The sequence below is a fragment of the Chlorocebus sabaeus genome, chromosome 21, assembly GCF_047675955.1.
Source record: "Chlorocebus sabaeus isolate Y175 chromosome 21, mChlSab1.0.hap1, whole genome shotgun sequence".
Lineage (NCBI taxonomy): Eukaryota > Metazoa > Chordata > Mammalia > Primates > Cercopithecidae > Chlorocebus > Chlorocebus sabaeus.
The window spans coordinates 70929187-70951165 of record NC_132924.1 but is presented as its reverse complement, the minus strand read 5'-3'; the positions used below and the strand labels follow the sequence as shown (position 1 = coordinate 70951165).

At 32.9% G+C, this 21979-nt stretch overlaps 1 protein-coding gene across 7 annotated transcripts in view; it reads right to left on the bottom strand.

Annotated features, from left to right (window-relative positions):
- CACNA2D1 (calcium voltage-gated channel auxiliary subunit alpha2delta 1) overlaps positions 1–21979 on the bottom strand; it is a 498706-nt gene that overhangs the window by 62986 nt on the left and 413741 nt on the right. For all 7 annotated transcript variants that reach the window (XM_073009174.1, XM_073009173.1, XM_007982343.3 and 4 more), the window contains exons 13-15: positions 4141–4219; positions 3207–3256; positions 1913–2002 (exon numbers count right to left, since the gene is read on the bottom strand). In XM_073009174.1, coding sequence (XP_072865275.1) covers positions 1913–2002; positions 3207–3256; positions 4141–4219 — 219 coding nt within the window. The remainder of the gene's footprint in view (positions 1–1912; positions 2003–3206; positions 3257–4140; positions 4220–21979) is intronic.

Sequence of the window (21979 nt, the reverse complement as noted above, 5' to 3'; positions counted from 1 at the left end):
AGATTATAAACAAATAACTAGGAATATATGGGGATCACTTTATCATTTTCAAACCAGTAAAAAGAACGCTGTATGTGTCCAATGAATAGCAAACTCACGTGTTTCTTTTCTTTTTTTTTTTTTTTTTACATTTAGTTTCAGCTTATAGCACAGCACATTTAGAACCAACATTTCCTCCTAATGTCATTTGTGCTATCAGTAAGAACCTTACCAGCAATGCAGACATGCTGGCTAATGAACTTCCAGTCAAAGGAAACACAACAGGGCATCATTATTGACTCCTCCTATCACACACTGTCCTGTGATGGATTTGAAAAGTGCAACATTTTGACCACAGCTTTGGATCACTGTGTGACCTTAAGTAAATATGTGATGTCTAAAAGGAACACTGGACAGTAATTTTAAGCTAGGGCTTGAGGTAAGCAAGCTTCATGCTTCATTTTATCTTTCTTGGCGTGCAAGGCTGATGTTAATAGTGCCTATTTTTCTTCTAACTTCCTGTATATGTTTATTTTCTAAAAACCAAATGATAAGTAATTCTAAATGGACTGCATTTTGCCCTGTGGGTTCATCATTACATTTGGAAAAGTAGTAACAACTGATCTCCAAGTAGGGAAAAGGGTTACTGAATCAGCATTTATTTTTCAGTTCTTATTATTTTGATTCTCTCCAAATACATTATTTTAGTAAATCATTAATAAGTTCTTCTCGTTAAGACTAAACATAAGAATAAAGCTTAAGTGCGATGATTATTATTTATAATTTTCATGTCAGGAAGTAAAAATTACATTTAAACAATTTTCAACTTCGGCCCTATTGACATTTTTGGAGGGATAATTCTTTGTTCTGTGTGGTGGGCAGTTTTCCTCTGCATTAAAGGATGTTTAACAGCATGCCTGGCCTCTATCCACTCAGGGGTGTCCAATCTTTTGGCTTCTCTAGGCCACACTGAGAGAAGATGAATTGTCTTGGGCCACACCTAAAATACACTAATACTAACAATAGTTGATGAGATTTTAAAAAGAGCAAAAAAAAAAAAAAAAAATTCATAATGTTTTCAGAAAGTGTAAAAGTTTGTGTTGGGCTGCATTCCAAGCCATCCTGGACCACACGTTGGACAAGCTTGCTCTAGATGCCAGTAGCAACCCCTCCCCTCAAGCCATGACAATCAAAAATGTCTACAGAGTTTTTTCCAAATGAACTGTAAGGGGCAAAAAGACCCCCCTGTTGAGAACCACTGCTTTTAAATATAATGACATATCTTTACTGAAATGTCAGTTGTTCAATGGACAATTTAACATGTGTTGGTTTCACACAGATGTGATCATCTCAATGACGTATTTCCATAAAAAGTCTGAAGTTGAATCTGGCACAAAAGATTATACTAATATATTAAGATGTTTGTGATGATTTCAGTATAGGGTAAAGGTTTTGCCTATCTAACAGCATGTATTCCCGAGTTTTAGCAGATTCAGCTATAGTTGTGGAGGCTAGACATGCTTCTATGCTTCTACTAGCTCCTATACTTTAAAAATACTTTCTTCTAAATTATTGTTCAAAATCTGCAAAAATAGATTCTAGTTCATGAAGACGTTCATCTTTTTTTTTACATTAACAATTTAAAAACTTACTGAAATGCCCATGTGTTCAACATTCCAGGTTGGAAATTCTACATTCTCAATGAAGGGATCAAGTAGACAATAAGCTAACACTTCGTATTTGTAGTTCTCTACTACATACAAGTCTATGTTTTTATGTAAATTATGTAAATTCTAGGAAACAGGTCTGTGATATAAGAAATTTGGGGGAGGGTTTAATGAAAAGGAAAACAGAGACATCATCTAGAAAGAAGTAGAAATCATCTGTGTGCTTTTGTTATGAAAGTCTTTGACTGAACAGCTCAACCTCTTACCAATGCATCCAGGTACACATTTGTCCACTGGACTTGCTTAGCTTTGTCTCCTGCTAAAACCATTGGTCTTCCCAAAACATCCAAATATTCCTGTTTGTGAAAAAAAGAAAAAGTTGTGGTTAAAATTAGGAATGCTGTGTTGTAATAAAAATTACAGAGAAAAAAACTCCTAGAGTTAAAAATGAATATAGAATCAAAATTATTGAGACTGAATATATAATCAGTTAATTTCTATTTTGGGTACTCCCTAAGTGGTATGGCTACGTATTTCGAATCAACAATATTTGACTTATATTATTTATACAATATATCTACCCAAGTTTTTTTCCAGTAACAATCAGAACATTGTTTTCTGTGTTACGGCCAATAAGTGAAATACATCCTTGTGAATTGTTTCATGTTAATCTAAACTATTTAAGGCTCTGTGATTTACTGCGTGGAATTGCACAAATTTAAAATCATAAAGCAGCCACATACTTTCTTTCATATCACAGATTGTTTGGCTGAAATTCAAAACTACATTTAAACACATCAAAAAATAAAGGAAATACTGTGCCAAATCTAGACATCAGACTCAAATGCAGCTGCTGTTTCATTTCAACATTCAATGTATTCAGTATTCACTTCCACAAATGCCATGTTATTTATGCTAAATTTTGACTTTGTTTATTTTGTAGATCTTCAACTGTGTTTAAAAAGGAGTAGCAATTTTCATAGTAATTTATGATTATTTAAAAATAATAAATATTTAACTTAATTTCTACATTCTACAAAAAGTTATTTAACAGGCGTGATTTCAACTGAATGATGTTAGAAAAATCATCTCCTTGTTGTAACTTTATTTTAGATAGATAAATAGATCCACAGGGGTTATTTGGGAGGTATTTAAGTTCCAACTAGGTCCCTGTACAATTTGTCCAGCATAATTAGTGTTTAATTTTATACATGGTACCTACAATTTGAAGAAACTTTAAAAAATCATTTGCAGAATCAAGTTCAAATTACATGAAATGTATTTTTAGAAAATTTGATTTTCTGTATTTTCTATGATATTTTTAACATCTGAGAGTAACAATATACTCATTGTATTTACCTGAGTTTTGGATGTTTGAAAACACTTGCAATGTTAATGAAATAAAACCAATATATCACCAAGATACTCAGCATTTTAATATAAGTGTAACATCATAGATCTTTTCATTCTTACTAATTTTCTCCATGTTGAGCATATTTAACCAGAAAAGAAGTATCTTATACTTGAAAAAAAATTTAAACAAGCTTTAAATAATCATACCTGAGTATTGATTCTTATTGCACCAATGGAAGGAATTTCATAATAATAACCTGAAATATACATATATATTTATATATAAATGTTACTTTATAATAAAGGGCCACAAAATTATTTTATTTTATAAATATTCATAAAGAGTATTTTGAAAATAATATATTTCACTTCAAAATTGAACTAATACTAAAATATCAAAATTAAGAAAATGGTTAATGAATCTTCACAACAAACACACAGGCTTTGTGAAAAATTTCACTACATTTCTTAGTTACTATAAAATAGGTATTATTCTTCTACGAAGGAATAAGAAACATGGAATCATTAAAAATATTTTTTCATTGGATAAATTATTAAAGATACATGATGGATAATTATTATATTTATAAAATCTTTGCCTAAATATAACTTTCAGAAAAAATTTAGGTTCTTTTTGTTGCCATGGCATCACAGTTCATTTTTCAAATTAATATATTTTTTCTCAGTAACATCATTCTTTCCGAGTGAAAATATGAGCTCACTGCACAACATTTGAATTATCCTGGAACGTATAAGATTTTTCAAAAACAGTAATTAAACCACCAAGAGAAAAAAATATATATGTCATACTCTCATATTTAAGCTTTATGAAATTCAGATATTGTTTCATTCCTAATTTTTCATGTAAGATTATATCTGATATATATCATTCAGTATAATTCAGTGTAATACATTATTTTATAAATGTGGAAATATAATCAATGTCTGAATTTTCATATAATGTAATGCTAATGTCAAAATTTGTATGTGTTTTCTCTATAGAAACATGTTCATAATCTTACTCTTGCCTGATTCTTATAGAAGTTAGCTACAGCTTTAGCTTATTTTAAATAAGCACACCTAATAACAGCTACCAAAATATTTTTTTTTCTAGTTTACTAGAAGAAAACAGATTTGTTACCTTTGTTTTCACAGGCCATCCACTGAATAGGTCCTCTATCATAATTGTGTTGACCAACTGAAAACGTGAATACACGTACCTGGATGAATTGAAAAATAGGTATTCATTAGGCTTAATAAAATTTAATTGAATGGCAAAATAAAACAGCTAAAATTTCTATTAAAAAGAGTGTTTTCTGGTTGAATGATACGACAAGAAAAACTGATGTCAGTAAAGACTTCAGAAAGGGACCAGAGGAAAAATCACATAACCTACTGTAAACATAGACTCCAGTTGCTACATTTAAATTTGTACCTAAGTGTCCTCTTGCATATTCCATTCCTCAGGCAGGAGCATGACTAATGTTTCATTCATAGAAAGTACATCTTTCATGGCCAGGCACGGTGACTCACGCTTGTAATCCCAGCACTTTGGGAGGCCGAGACAGGTGGATCACCTGAAGTCAGGAGTTCGAGACCATCCTGGCTAACATGGGGAAACCTCGTTTGTACTAAAAATACAAAAAATTAGCTGGACCTTGTAATACATGCCTGTAATCCCAACTACTTGGGAGGCTGAGGCAGGAGAATCGCCTGAGCCTGGGAGGTGGAGGTTACAGTGAGCCAAGATTGTGCCATTGCACTCCAGCTTGGACAACGAGAGTGAAACTCGGTTTCAAAAAAAGAAAGAAAGAAGGAAAAAAGGAAAGAAGGAAAGAAAGAAGAAAATAAGGAAGGAAGGAAGGGAGGGAGGAAGGAAGGGAGGGAGGAAGGAAGGGAAGAAAGAAAAGAAAAGAAAAGGAAAAGAAAAGAAAAGGAAAAGAAAAGAAAAGAAAAGAAAAGAAAAGAAAAGAAAAGAAAAGAAAAGAAAAGAAAAGAAAAGAAAATACATCTTTGAGGTCCAACCTCACTTCACCTGTCTTACATGGTTATACATGTTATCTACATAGCGAGCTACTGCAAAAAAGTTTATTTCCCTATTTCATAGGTATGTAGTAATGAAAAACTATTCAGAAAGGTCATTGTACTTCAAAGTTGCTTAAGGCAATTAAACTCTGTGATGGTTTTCACCATGGAAATAATTAGGATGCACACATATGATTATGTTGTTAGTATATTATTTTCTATAAAAGTTGGCTGACACATGTAAGTAAGCTCCTAGGATTTTTAAATATAACCAAAATATTGACTGTTCCTAACATGCTATAAAGTATGAAAATATTTTAAAATCAACGGAGAGTTTTTATAATTTAAGTATTTATTGAAAGCCACTAAATTTAAATAATAGTGTGAAAGTATAAAAGGTAAATTCCATGAGGTCAACCTATACTTAATAAAATGATTTTTTCATATATTGATTTTTACTAATTTAGTAATCTAAGTAAACCAACACTCTCAACCCAACATTTTAGCTATTTCTAAATATAGATGTGCAGAAAATCACTTTTCCATGAGTTCAAATTCCAGTTTGAACTATGTTAAGAGCTTTTCCCTAATTCATGTTGATTGACTATTTGAATGGACATTTTCTAATTGTTTTATGTCTTTTAACTGTTGCACATGATTTCAGAGCACAAATCTCAAAAGAGATTTCACATCTGTTCTCTGTTCTTTCACTGGTCTTGGCCACACAGATCACATTATTACAATCCCTGTGCCCAAAATGTACATCAGGGATGTTGCTATTTCATTTGTAAGGTTTTAGGCGAGCCACTCTTACATCATCTAGGTTGGCCTTAGCTGGTTATGTAAGAGGCCACATGATGAACATAATCCGGTTTTAAATACTTCAAATTGTAAGAATAAATGACTGTTTCTAAGTGAATGATAGGAGTTGTTTTTTTTCTTTCTCTCAATCTATCTTTCTCTCCAGGAATTCCCAATCAAAATGCAATGGTTTCATTTTCTTTAATTCATCAGTTAGGTCATTTTGGGGTCTGTATATAAATTTCAACATAGGGTTACTGCTTACATAGTTGAGCTTACTTCTAAATGGAAATATTTTTATAAGCAGGTTGACCACCCTAACTGATAATTCAATTTAAATGCCATACCCTAAACAATCATCAAATTAATTCAAGTCAGCGAAAAAGTCCAGATGCTCCAGAAAGCACTGGGGGTTCTCCCTCACAACTAACATTTGAACCCATACCTCTAATTTTCAGCTGAAGCATGGCTTTGTCTAGAAGTTCCTGTTACCACAACAATCATCTAGTAAAACATTTTTCATAAAATACTTTCAGTAAAAAAATAAACAAGACTATATGAATCTTATATCTATGTCTCAGAAAGGCAAGCATTTCTAATAACATCGAGGGTACACTCAGATCCACACATATGATTATTTGACTGATGTTATCATTCAAATAGTCCAAATAAACACTAGGCCAAAAAAAAAAAAAAAAAAAAAAAGCTTGTTGCTTTATTTATTTTGCTATAAAAGTTTCACTTAACTTCTATGTGTTTGCTTACATGGACCCCTCAGAAGTTTTCAAAATTAAGGTATTTGGGATCAGGGCTGGGGGTAGTGCACATTCTGTCAGTTTTAATTATAATTTTTGAAACATGCCAAACTCTTTTTGTTCTTTTTCTCACATAGGTTCTTGGCTACTTAAATGTAAGATGCATTAACTAACTGAATCATTCCCATATCATCAATGTATAATTTGTACCCCTTTTCTCAATTTTCATTTGCCTTGTAGAGATTTTTAAAGACATTATTTTCCTGAAATTTTATTCCAAGTGTTTAGTAAAATCCTAATTGCAAATGCAGCCTTCTTTATAATTTATACAACTGCCTTACCATTACAATATTTACACAATCTAATATACCCAAGATCATTTTATCTTGGGTTTATGTATATATATGTATATACATACACACACATACAAACACATACGCACACTGGTATTTAATGATTTTATTGATTATATAGATTATCTTAGAGCTTTCTATAATGATCTTATAAATATATATTCAGTTGAGAAAAAAGTTTAATATGTCATTCAAAACTTAGGATCTACTGTAGTACCTTACACACATTCTTCATATGACAGTAAAAAATTAAAATAAAAAAAATTCATTCCTTAGTGCCATACTTGTCTTTTCTTTGTACATTTAAGCTAATTCCATAAGAATTTTAACTTCATTGATTTCATAAACATTCACATTACATATTGTATAGTGCGTATACATAATGTATTGGTTAAGTTTAAAATAATTTTTGTGTACACAAATTTCTACTTGGAATTGTAAATGGTTTCATTTCTCCTATTCCATACTATACTACTGCCACCATGTGGAATAGTCAATGAACTAAATTCCAGATGCTAAAGTCCATAGAGGTGATTGATAACCCGCTTCTTCTATTTTTTTTTTTTTTTTTTTTTTACTTCTTTAAACTTACAGTTCTTGTTTAGCCATAATTTTGGAGTTATAGAAAAATAAAGTGATTTCTTCAAATACATACAATTAAAAATTTAAGGTAAATTACATTCTCAAAGATGTGTATTTGTACAGTTCTTTTAAGTACATTTGCATGATCTTACATAAAAACAAAATGACATATAAAAATAACTCAAAATGCTTAACTGGCAGTCACACAAGCTAAATATTTCATCTTAATTCTCACTTAAGCAAATCACTTACATGAGAGCATATCTACATCTAGGCTAAGGCGACTTTTGTGGAGAAAAAATTCCTTTACTCGTGCCTAGTAGTATATTTATAATCACAACACTAGGTTCATATAACAAATGCACATGAAATTTTTCTGTTCTGAGTAAAATGTTCCTAGAAAATTAACTAAATGTTTCTCAACACGTATGATTTTACATAGGTTCATCTTTCAAAATGTTCACTTCTATGAAATTTTCATCATAGAGCCACATGAGACATATACAATAACAGATGGCTTTGACAAATATTTTCCTAATGCTGGAGTACAGGTCTTCAACAGAAATACAGTGGGAAGCTAGTATTGAGTAGACGTTGGATTGGGTTTTAAAAGTGCCAAGATTATACAATTTAGCATCTACTGTAGTACATTACTCATCAATGAAAACAAACATTTGTTAAATGAAGAACAAGTGAATAGACACTTGAGTGGTTTCTACTTCTTACCAGAGGGATCTAAGACAGACTTTGGTGTTATCCAACATATCAATAAGTTCATTACAGTATGTGGTAAGAGCAGGACAAAAACTGGGCTATTAGTTGTCTTGCATTTTGCAATTTGGGCTGTTTCACTATACTTATATCATCATACAGTCTTAATCTTTTTATTTAATATGAAATAAGCAGATATCCTTACTGGAGGTAAACAACTTTTTTAGGCAAAATAAAGTGTACTTAGTACACTTATTTATGTACTATGTTATTCCTAGAAAACAAAAAAAAATTCTTATAATTCTGGATTCATGCATAGTTATATAATTGTAAAAGCAGTAATTTGGGGAGCAGACAATAAAATTAAACTTAAGGCCAGGTGTGGTGGCTCATGCTTGTAATCCCAGCACTTTGAGAGGCTGAGATGGGTGGATCACTTGAGCTCAGGAGTTCGAGACCAGCCTGGGCAACGCAGTGAGACCCCATCTCTACTAAAAATACAAAAATTAGCTGAGCATGGTGGATTACACCTGTAATCCTAGCTACCCTAGGGTGCTGAGGCAGGAGAATCACTTTAACTCAGGAGGTGGAGGTTGCCGTGAGCCTAGTTCACACCACCGCACTCCAGTCTGGGCAACACAGTGAGTGAGATTCTGTCTCGGTTGCAGGTGGTGGGGGGGGTGGGTGGAAATAAACTTAAAAATTAAATTCCTGGCCAGGTACAGTAGCTCATGTCTGTAATCCCAGCACTTTGGGAGGCTGCAGCAGGGAAATCACGAGGTCAGGAGATCAAGACCATCCTGGCCAACATGGTGAAACCCTGTCTGTACTAAAAATACAAAAATTAGCTGGGCATGGTGGCGCACACCTGTAATCCCAGCTACTTGGGAAGTTGAGGCAGGAGAGTTGCTGGAACCCGGGAGGCGGAGATTGCAGTGAGCTGAGGTCACACCACTGCACTTCAGCCTGGCCACGGAGCGAGACTCCATCTCAAGAAAAAAAAAAAAAAATTCTTATGGCCCTATGGCTTTTTAACACAGTTATAAACTTATATAATTTTACTTTCAGTTGTTTCAAAAACTAATTTTCCTCTGAAAGGAACAATAATTCAATAATTCAAATTTGGTATTAGAGCTCTGGCCTACTTGATTTGAGAAGACTTTTAAGTAACAGCAGTTTTGGCTATTTATAATGTATTACTGATTTGTTCCTTATATACCACTGATTTTAACTTTATCCTACAGTTCTGACTTCTGCTAATCTGTTTTTGTTTTGTTTTGTTTTGTTTTGTTTGAAAACTAAAATACTTGTCTTCAATTAAGAGTTCTCCAAAGCCACAGGGTCAACCTATTTTAAAAAGCCATAGGAATTTGTTTCCCAGCAGAACCCAGTTACTGGAAACTGTCACCTCAACAATTATCAGTTACCCAGAGTTCAACTTTAATTCACAATAGGCAAATCTCCAAAGAATAATGGAAATTAGTCTATGAAGAAAGCCAATAAAACTAAAATAAAAACTTCAGCCTTCGAATCATGTTAGAAAAATGAAGTCAGAAATAGGTTTTATTAATCTACTCTGTGTACTAAAATTTTTGGCATTAAGCCTATGAAAATACTAGATTGGATGGAATATTTTAGGATACAATTCTACTGTGGTTTCCATAATTCACAAAGACATCAGAATCCAGAGCATTTGACTAGTCTATATCTCCAGTTTTATAGCATTATGTAATAAATAAAAGTGTCCAAATTCACCTTTCACACTTTATTTTATAAAGCCCAAGGATCTGAAAGTTACTTGCAGCCTGCAAAGTTTTGGCGATCCACCTTAGCCTGTGAAAGCTGTGAGGAGCAGATCCCTGTGGGGAAGTCTTGCTGTCTGACTTGAAGGCAGGCTCCTGGGTGGGCAAATTACGATTAGCATAGCCACTGAGCTGCTCAGAGAAAGACACAGACAGATGGCCAGTCAGGAGCATTCTGCATGAGGTTACGGAATTCAGACTGTAGATTACCATCTTGACTCTGCCACTTAGTAGCCGTACGACTTTCAGCAAGTTACTTTACTTTTCTGATTTTGGATTTCTTATTTCCAAAACGGGGGTGCTAGTGATGATGATATTATTATTATATCATATGATTATTCCAGTTGTAAATGAAACAGTAAAGCATTAATATATGGAAATTATAAGCTCTGTGTTAGCTATGGTAATGAAGATGATGATGATGCCAATGTTTGTCTTTTATAGTCAAACTGTTAGTATTAAATGAGGTAATATTTTCCATTAGTGTGTCTTTAGCCTTTTATGCCTCAAGAGGAACCTAAAATAACTCAAAATAACACCTTCCCAGATGAGCAAATTCGGTGTGCTTTATCATACTTAGCAACAAACTCTAATGAAAAGGGGTCAGTATTTTCGAAATGCCACTATGTCCACATAAGATGTATCTATATGAAATTTCCGTATTTATTGCAAATTTACAAATATGGCCAACACATCTGCTAGAGGGTCTGACGGAGACAAGAATTTAATCAATGTCTGTTGAATTTGCTCAAGTGAATAAAACAGAAAAACTGTTTTATAAAGGACAATAAAGTGCAGTAGTCATGTAAGTTTTGCACACACATTCAAAAAGAACCAAGCTAATATTTCTCTTATGTGTCTTACATGTGGGTGTTCAATATACATACATGCTATGATATTTTTAATTCACTAGCAACTATGAATCACCCTCACATCATCAGATTGTAAGGAAGTAATCTGAGGTTTCCTTTTTCTCTATATGCATTTATATTACTAGATAAAGGAAGAATAAGCTAGGGGTCCATTGAATTTCCAAGCAATCTGCAGTTCTGCAAAGAGTATTATCAGCTGAGAGGGCAGAATAGAAGCTGTATGGTGATTTATTTCAAATGTTCCTCTTGGGAAATGTCAAATACTTTGCTGACACTGATAATGAGAATGCTCATGAAAAACTATGTGTTAGATGATTAGAGTGAAGGGAAAGGTGCCATCACTACAATCATTTATTATATAAGCTGAAGTGTTACCTACTTATAAGATGACATATATAAGAACATCTATATCAATTTTATTCCACATTCCAGTATTTAGAAAAAAAAATTGTTTTTAATGATTTCCTTCTAAAAGAAGAACAAAGCTATTTAATTTTTCTAACATTTATGAATTTTGTATAGATTAGGAGCATATTTATTGCATATGTACTGATATGACCAACATATCTGCTAGTAATGAGCAACTACCATGTATCAAGTACTGTGCCATCCTTTAAGAATTCATTGGTATATTTACAAATGTATACAACTACTTCGTGGAGTTTATATTAGATAGGAAGGCTCCAGATAAAAAGCAAACACAGCATTAAAATAATTTAAAAAATGGTAATATGAGGGAAAGAAGACCAGGAAGAAAGAGGGTGCTGAAATAGAGAATGATAAAGGGGATGTCTGGGGAAAGGTTCCACTGTAGAAAGGTTGAGTGGGGGAAAATTCCTCTGAGAAGATATATTCTGAGTAGAGTTCTTAATCAGAGAAGAGAACCACAGAAAAATCAGCAAAAAGTGCCTTTCTGGCATAACATTTTAATACAAACAATGGGCAATCTCAATTCTAGGTAGTAAATTTTACTTGGAATTTCATGTGTCATTTCTGTGCTATAAAGTTTACATCATATCATATACTCTGTGCTTAAAGTAATACTTAACCTCATTTTTCATTGAGTTTATTTCAGATATTAAAAGGACTTTGCAAAATGCATTAAAGTCATATAATTCAAAGCTGAAGATGTGCCTGGTAAAATATTCCATAGTTTGAGGGATTGACAACATTAATTTTACTCTAAGAAAAACGAGTGTAAATAAATGTTATCAGAGACAAGAACACACACACGCACACACATGTGCATAAAACATATCTTTTAAATTGATGATCACGCTACTGGCTGGGCATATTACATAGTAATTCTTGTTTTCAGCTTCACAGTAACTCCAGAATAAATACTTGGTTTTTATGAACAAAGGTAGAGCCCTATTCGAAAGCTAAAAATTTAAGTAACTGTTGAAAGCATCAAAATATCTGAAATAAAAGTTTTTAGAAGCAATCCATGTGTTAAATAGAATTAAATGTTACAAGTTAAATGTCCTTCATTATCATATATTTGGACATTTCCTCCAAAGACTTTATTTTTGCCTGATGAAGAAGCCAAGCAGAGACAGTAGATATGCAATCAATTATTTCCCATGGATTATCTTCCTTACTACCTGTTGAAAAACTGACAGTGTTCACTCTAACTACATAAAACACATATTCAGCTATTCGTAACTTGGTTTAGATTTTATAAACTATTGACTATTTCTAGTTTGGATATGAGAGCAAAATAGAAAAGACTTTCTCGATCACTTTTTAAAGTAAGTTCTTTAAAATAAGTACATTAAGAATAATGCATTGTCAAAAATGGATATATTGTCAAGTGATTATAACTTCAAAGGTGCATTCTTTGAAAGTTATTTCAAATCAGTCATATGATTTTTTCTCGTTTGTTATCATTCAATTTACTAGTTATTTTTATTAATTTGAATGTTTTTTCATTTTTTAAATTAATTCTTAGAATTAAGGTAACAGTTGGAGAACTATTTCCTAACTGGCTAGGCAATCTTAAGTATGTATTGCTAAGCAGTCCCTTGGCTATTCTATGGAAAATAAAGTATTTTTTAATTTTGCTAGCCCTGGGAATTATCTTTCAACCCTATGTCTGGTTTTACTTTCCTTTATTCATTTGTTTGGACTACGTGATCGAGTTCATTTTAGTTTTGGCACTATTTTTAAGGAGGTCTCATGTACATGGGTGAGCCCTAAGGAATGGCAATGCTGCAGGTAAAGATTATAAAGCAAATGTATTTTAATTTGGAACAGCTGTGTGAGGAGATTAACATGGATTCAGTTTTAAAGCTATACCTATCTATAATCAGGTAGATTAATTCCCAAGAGTAGTACATTTCACAAAAGAACTCAAACATTTTGTTCTAATTCTCAAACCTTTTGGCCTCATTAAATTATGCTGTGTATCTGCTGCAGCCTCATTCTTCAGCTCTCCAATTGTACCTCATCAGGCCTACCCGGATTGCTCTGAAAGATTTCTGATTCATCTAGATGAAATATGAATGTAAATGAAGCATTCTGCAGCCACAATAGTATTAAACAAGAGGCATGGGGGAAAACAAAGAGTTAGTTTTTTTTTTTTTTTTTTTTTTAAGCCCACCAAACTTTCTTTCAAGATGTGATTTTTCTGTTTCTAAATTTTATTATATTATGGCAAGAACACAACATAAGAGCTATCATCCTAACACACATTTAAATGTACAATGTATTATTGCTGACTCTAAGTACAATGTTTACAGCAGATCTCTGGAGCTTATTCATCTTGCTTAACTGAAACCTCATGTCCACTTCCCATTTCTCCCTTCTCCCCACTTCCGGCAACCACTATTTCACTCTTTGAATCTACAAAATTGACCATTTTTGATATCTCATGTAAGTGGAATAATGCAATTTTTTTTATTGATTTTAAGTTCATCCAGGTTTGCAGATATTGAGAATTTCTTTCTTTTTTATGCTGAATAGTATTGCATGGTATGTATATACCACATTTTCTTTATCCATTCATCTGTCAAGGAACATTAAGGCTGTTTCCATATCTGGGCTATTCTGAATGGAAGTGCTCTTCAAGATCCTAACTTCAGTTTTTTTGGATAAATATCCAGAAGTAGGATTGCTGGATGCTAAGGTAGCTATATTTTTAATTCTTTGGGGGACCTCTATATTATTTTCTGTAGGTGCTGCACAATTTTGCCTTCCTATCAACGTTGTGCAAGGATTCCACTTTCTCCACATCCTCCCCAACACTAGTCTTTTGTTTCTTTGATAACAGCAATCCTGACAGGTAAGAGATGATATCACATTTTGGTTTTGATTTTTATTTCCCTGATGACCAGTAATGTACATTTTTTTCATGTAGCTATTGGCTACCTCTATGTCTTTTCTCCAAAAACATCAAGTACTTAGCTCATTTTTCAATTGGGTTATTAGGGGGTTTTTGCTATTGAGTTGTAGGAGTTATTTTCATATTTTGTATACTAACCCTTATCAAATATATGGTTTTGTAAATATTTTCCCAATTCCAAAAGTTGTCTTTATAACTCTGTTGGTTGTTTCCTTTTCTGTGGACAAGAGTTTTAGCTTGATGTAGTCTCACTTATTTTTGGATTTATTACCTATGTTTTTAGTGTCATATCCATGAAATCATTACCAAAATAAATGAATGCCATGAAGCTTTCTCTCTGTTCTCTTTTAGGAGTTTTAACATTTTAGGTCTTAAATCCATTTTGACCTTTAATTTTAGATTTTAATCCATTTTGAGTTATTCTTTGTGTATGGTGTCAGATAAGGATCCAATTTCATCTTTATTTGCATGTCAGTATTCAGTTTTCCAACACCATTTTTTGCACAGGCTATCCTTTTTCCATTCTGTATTGTTTGCACCCTTATAGAGGATCAATTGGCCATACATTCATGGAGTTATTTCTGGGAGCTCTATTCTGTTCCAGAGGTCTAAATGTCTGTCTTTATGTTAGTTCCCTACTGTTTTGATTACCGGATGCTTTGTAATACATTTTGATATTAGGAGGTGTGATGCCTCCAGCTTTAGTCTTGTTTTGTTCAAGATTTCTTTGGCTATTTTGTGGTCTTTTGTAGTTTTATATGTATTTTGGATTTTTTTCTATTTTTATTAAAAATACCATTGGGATTTTGATGGGGGTTGCATTGAAACTGTAGATAACTTTGGGTACTATGGAAATTTTTACAATATTAAGTCTTCCAATCCATTAACACAGGATGCCTTTCAATTGGTGACTTCTTTAATTTCTTTCATCACAGTGTTACAGATTTCAGTATACAAAACTCATTCGTTAAGTTTGCCTCCTTTTTTAAGTTTATTCCTAACTAATGTGTACTTTTTGGTGCTATTGTAAATGAGATTGTTTTCCTCATTTCCCTGTCAGGTAGTCAGTTTTTAGTGTACAGAAACACAACTAATTTTTCAAATATTGATTTTGTATTCTGCAATGTTACTGAATTTTGTTTATTAGTTCTAATGAGCTTTTTGAAGTCCTTTAGTGTCTTCTATATTTAGATCATATCATCTGCAAAAGGAGACTATTTCTTTCCACTACTAATTTCTAGTTTCACTCCACTGTGCTCAGTAAGGAGACTGGGTATAATTTCAATCTTAAATTTGTTAAGAATTTGTTGTGACCTAATACATGATCTATCCTGAAGAACCTTCCATGTGCACTTGAGAAAAATGTGTATTATTTGTATTGGGTCACATTTTCTCAATCTATTGCAGTCTATTTGGTTATGGTGTTGTTCAAGTCCTGTTTCCTTATTGATCATCTGTCTGGATGTTCTATCAATCACTGAAAGTGAGGCATTCAAGTTTTCTTTTTTATTTATTTATTTATTATACTTTAAGTTGTAGGGTACATGTGCATAACGTGCAGGTTTGTTACATATGTATACTTGTGCCATGTTGGTGTGCTGCACCCATCAACTCGTCATTTACATCAGGTATAACTGCCAATGCAATCCCTCCCCCCTCCCCCCTCCCCCCTCCCCATGATAGGCCCCGGTGTCTGATGTTCCCCTTCCCGAGTCCAAGTGATCTCATTGTTCAGTTCCCACCTATGAGTGAGAACATGCGGTGTTTGGTTTTCTGTTCTTGTGATAGTTTGCTAAGAATGATGGTTTCCAGCTGCATCCATGTCCCTACAAAGGACATAAACTCATCCTTTTTTATGGCTGCATAGTATTCCATGGTGTATATGTGCCACATTTTCTTAATCCAATCTGTCACTGATGGACATTTGGGTTGATTCCAAGCCTTTGCTATTTGCTGCCTATTTGCCCCTTCAGTGCTGTCCATGTTTGCTTTATATATTTAGATTCTCTGATGTTGGGTGCATATATCTTTGTTATATATTCTTGCTGGATTGATGCTTTTATTATATAACATCCTTCTTTGTCTCTTGTGTCAGTTTTTTTACTTAAACCCTGTTTTGTCTAAGTGTAGCCACCCATATTCTCTTTTGGTTATCATTTGCATGAAATAACTTTTTTCATCCCTTCACTTTCAGCCTATGTGTGTCCTTAAATCTAAAGTGGATTTCTGATAGGCAGCATATAGTTGGGTTTTGTTTTTATCCATTCAGCCACTCTGAGTCTTTTGATTGGGGAGTGTAATTCATTTACATTTAAAATTATTATTGATAAGACAAAACTTATTATTGTCATTTTGTTATTTTTAGTTTGTTATTTTAGTTTGTTAGGCTTTTGTTATTTTAGTTTATTTTAGTTAGTCTTATTTTTCTTTTGTATTTTCTTTCTTTCTTCCCCTATGTTTGTCATTTTGATATTTTAAAGTTACACATGAACTTTTTAAAAAAAAGTTTTAAAAAGTTGCATTCAAATATAGAATTTTTAAGAGTACTGAACATTTACATTTTACTAAATCTATCAAATTTGATTTTTACACATTGGCCATTTGACAGATAGTATTTTTGTGGAAAGTGAAATGTTGTGCTGATAAACTTATTATGTAACATTAATTTTGTGCCTCTGGAATTAGTATTGCATGCACAACTTTAGAAAACAACAATAAACAATTATCTTTGCTATTAATATCTGTGGGCTGCAGATCACTCACACAGGGTGGGTGTGTATACAGCAGGCAATAACATTAGAACGTGTTCTTCAATTCATCCACACACATTTAAGCCATATTTGAAGACGGTGAAAAATATACAATGTATTTATGTATACTATTTTATGTATATAAGCACTCTACACATACATATATGTCCTTGGCATAAACAATTACTATGCGAATGTTGTTTTAATAAAATACAAATATATTCAAAAGTATAACTGAATTAAAGGTGGTTGTCTGCTATCATTTGTACTCATTGTTAGTGGATACAGAACATTCAAATACCTGTTGTCATTTATTTGTGGGATCTAAAGATCAAAATAATTGAACTTCAGGAGATAGAGAAGAGTGGTTATCAGAGGCTGGGAAGGGTAGTGTTGGGGGTTTGTAGGGAGGTGGAGATGATTAATGGGTACAAAAAAAATAGAATGAAAAAGACCTAGTTCTTGATAGCACAAGAGGAATATAGTAAATAATAATGGTACATTTAAAAATAATGAAAATGTATAGTTGGGTTGTTTTTACTGCAAAGGATAAATGCTTAAGGGGATGGATACTAAATTTTCCATGATGTAATGTGATTGCATGCCTACACCCAAATATCTCAAATTCCAAGATGAACGTTTTATTCATTTAACATGGTCTTCTCACATTAGAAAATGTGGGATGTCATTTAACTTCAGAGTGCCTATGAAATGTGGGACAGCAGTGTTTCCAGAAATTAATATCTATTTGTCAAATTCAGAAACGTGTTCCATCTCTCTCAATCCCTCCTCTTTTAAAGATCTCTATCAATTAGCCTTTCTCAGTTTTGTATCTATAAGTTTTCCTCGTCTGAGTATCCTCTCATTCATATTTAGCATATAATAATGTATAAGGTATTATATTGTAAAACAATATGCATTTGCATATACTCATATGTGTGTACAGGTATACCTCATTTTATCATGGTTCTTTGTTGCATTTTTTACATATTCGAGGTTTGTGGCAACCCTGTATCAAGTAAGTCCACTGGTGTGATTTTTCCAACAGCACATGCTAACTTCACGTCTCTATCACAGTTTAGTAATTCTTAGAGTAGTTTAATCTTTTTCATTATTATTATATCTGTTATAGTGATCATTATATCGGATACAGTGAATATAGTGATATTATACTGTTATAATCAGTGGTCCCTGAAGCTGGCAGAGGTTGGTTCATGAAGTGTAAGGAAAAAAGGCATCTCTGTAACATAAAAGTGCAAGGTGAAATAGCAATTGCTGATACAGAAGCTGCAGCAAGTTATCCAGAAGATGTAGCTAAGATCACCAGTGAAGGCAACTATAATAAACAACAGATTTTCAATGTAGAGAAAAACAGCCTTGTATTTGAAGACAATGTTATCTAGGACTTTCACAGCTAAAGCGGAGAACTTACTGCCTGCTTCAAAGCTTCACAGGATGACTTTCTTGTTAGTAGCTAATGCATTTGGTAATGTTAAGTGGAAGCCAATGCTCTTTAACCATTCCAAAAATCTCAGAGTCCTTAAGAATCATGCTGAATCTACTCTGTTTGTGCTCTATAAATGAAACAACAAAGCCTGGATGACAGCACATCTGTTTACAGCATGGTTTGTTGAATATTTTGAGCCCACTATTGAAACTTACCGTTAGAAGAAAATGTTATTACTCACTGACAATACATGTCGTCGCCCAAGAGCTCTGATTGAGATTTACAAGGAGATTAATGTGTTTTCATGCCTGCTAACACAACTTCCATTTTGTAGCACTGGGATCAAGAACTAATTGGGGTTTTCAAGTCTTTATTATTTGAGAAACACATTTGGTAAGACTATAGCTGCTATAAATTGTGATTCCTCTTATTGATCGGGGAAAACTGAATTGAAAATCTTCTAGAAAGATCCACAATTCTATATACCATTACAAACATTCGTGATTCGTGGGAAAAGACAAAAATAGTAACATTATCAGGAGTTTGGAAGAAGTTGATTTTAACCCTCATGGATGGCTTTGAGGGGTTCTAGCCTTCCTTCAGTGGAGGACATAACAGCAGATGTGGATGTGGTGAAAACAGCAAGAGAACTAGAAGTGGACACTGAAGATGGGACTGAATTTCTACAATCTCATGATAAAACTTTAACAAATGAGGAGTTGCTTCTTATGCATGAGCAAAGACAGTGGTTTCCTGAGATGGAATCTACCCCTGGTGAAGATGTGAATATTGTTCAAGTGACCCAAAGATATAGAATATTAGATGAACTTATTTGATAAAGCAGTGCCAGGTTTGAGAAAATTGACTTCAATTTTTAAAACGTGTGCGTGGGTAAAAATGCTATCAAATAGCACTGCATACTACAGAGAAATATTTTGTGAAAGGAAGAGTTAGTCAATGCAGCCAACTTCATTGTTGTCCTATTTTAAGAACTTGCCACAGCCATCCAACCCTCAGCAACCACAACTTTGATCAGTCAGCAGTCACCAACATTAAGGCAAGACCCTCCACCAGCAAAAATACAAATACTTGCTGAAGGCTTAGATGGATCGTTGGTGTTTGTTATACATTTTGTGAATTAAAAAATAGAGTATTCTTTAATTAAGGTATGTACTTTTTTTTTTACATAAAGTGCTACCACACAATTAAGAGACTACAGTATTTAGTAAACATAACTTTTATACACAATGGGAAAACAAAAAATCTGTGTGACTCACTTAATTGCAATATTCACTCTGTTGTGGTTGTGGTGATCTGGAACCAAACCCTCAGCATCTTTGAGGTATGCCTCTGTGTGTGTGTGTGTGTGTGTGTTTGTATGCATGTGTGCGCATACACACAACTTGATCCTGAGTTAACTTATTCTTCTCCTTTATTTCTTAGCAAATTTGCCATGATTTAAAAAAGAAAAACAGCTTATATTTATATTCCTACTTTCTCATTCCTCATTTACTTCTCAACACTCTGTTGGCTTTTACTCATATCACTTTATGTAAGAGAGGTCATGCCAAAGTTATATACATGATTCCTTGTTTCTGGAGGGGATATTCATTCGAAACAGATATAAATAAGTGTGGAGACAGATATATGTGTGTGTATATGCAGGCTTTTATATTTGTATTACTGTGTGTATCACAGAACTTTGTTATAGCTCTGAACTTAGAAAAACAAATGCTATGCAGTTCCAAGAATATCTTAATTTTTATGTTAGACAGAGACAAAACTAAATGAAACATCACAACTGAATGCTAACTACTTAATTTTCAAAATTGCTTTGGCATTAATAAAGGTTGTATGTTTTCAGGAAAAATGTGTGTGTCCTTAAAACACAGCATCAATATGTTAGCAGACAAACAGCAGGACTGTTGAAGTTGAATATAAATTGATTCATTAGTTTTAGAAAAGTACATGTGATATGAATCTTTTATCATGTGGTTTATCCTGTCATGAAATGCAACCTTTGTTTAAAAAGTTGAGCTCCTGTAAATGGTGACTGGAATGAGAAGCCAGATTTCAAGATAATGATATTTAGATTGGACACTTTTAGGATCGATACATAGAAAAGAGGCTTTAAACCAGTAAATTCTTCACTAATTCAACCAACTGAACAATTTGTGAAAATAGTGGGTGGAATACATTTGCTTTCCTTATAACATAAAATCTTGTGTGTTTAAAAAACAGAAAAAGATCAAATTAATGATATGCCTCCAAGACACTATATATCCTGGATATATAGAGAATTCTGAAAGAGGAAAAAAAATGCCACATTTCTGAATTTACATGAAAGCAACTTGTTTTTATTATTTTTTACTTAAATCTACCTAAAAAAAACCTTTATACTCTTTTAAAATCAGATATATCTTGTGCACAAATTTGAATACAGAATGTAAAATTCATTGCCACCTTTGAGTCAAAAACTTTTCCTTTTTGAAATAAAGTATGTAGAGGTGAACAAGATTCCTAGTGGTTGCTTTGGATGATTTCATTATGAAAGGAAAAAAACAATTTATTTACACTTAATACCTTTTAAAATGATGTAAGTAGTGGCTTGCACTTACATACCTCTCTCACAAAATAATATACTTAAAATTATGACGAATTATAAGATCCTAAAAAATCTCTTCCAATTATCAGAGTAAGGTTAATTTGTAAATGTTTGAGACAGTACATTTTATATTAACAGAGTTGAATTTTGTGTACAACTTTTGTTATATTTGAGTTCTTCAAAATAAGGAAATGCTAGATTATTTAAAATATGTGAAAGCAGCATATTACTTTCCCCCAGTTATATTTCATAATTATAAATCTGTCCCGTAACAGCACTCATGCTTCCAACCTCTGTTATGTATTCTCAATTTATTTGTTGTGATGTATTAGGAACTATCATTGGATCTGTGCTCTGGGCTGCATGCCTAAAGTTCACAGTTAAACAGGACACAGCCCCGATAATATAGAATTTTTTTTTTTTTTTAATCCAGAGAGGAACAGAGGAGAGATACCGTGGGTAGAGTATAGAGTGAGGGATATGTACATGGCTTTGCACAGTGTACTATGGGATCAGAGGCCAAGCATCTAAAGAAGCCTACAGTGGGAAGGTGGTTCAGGGACATCCTCCAGGTGGTGAGGATTACCCTGAATTTTGATTGAGGAATAAGAGTTATTAAATAAAGATATGCATATTATATACTAGATTACCGCATCTGCATCTTCCCATTAATTTCATTTCTGATTATTTGAAAGAAATATTTGTAGAATCTAGTTATCACTTGAAAATATTCACATTAACAGCTCAGTTCATTTATCAACTTTTCAAAAGTTGATTCCTCTATATTGTTAAAATCATCAGATGCTAAACAAAAACCAAAGGAAGTATCCTTAAACCTTGCATTAAACTGTGTGACACTGTAGTACATGTAGTAAGCAAAGAGTGTAATTAATTTGAAATTATGTGTGCATTATTTCAGTCCTTTGATCATTTT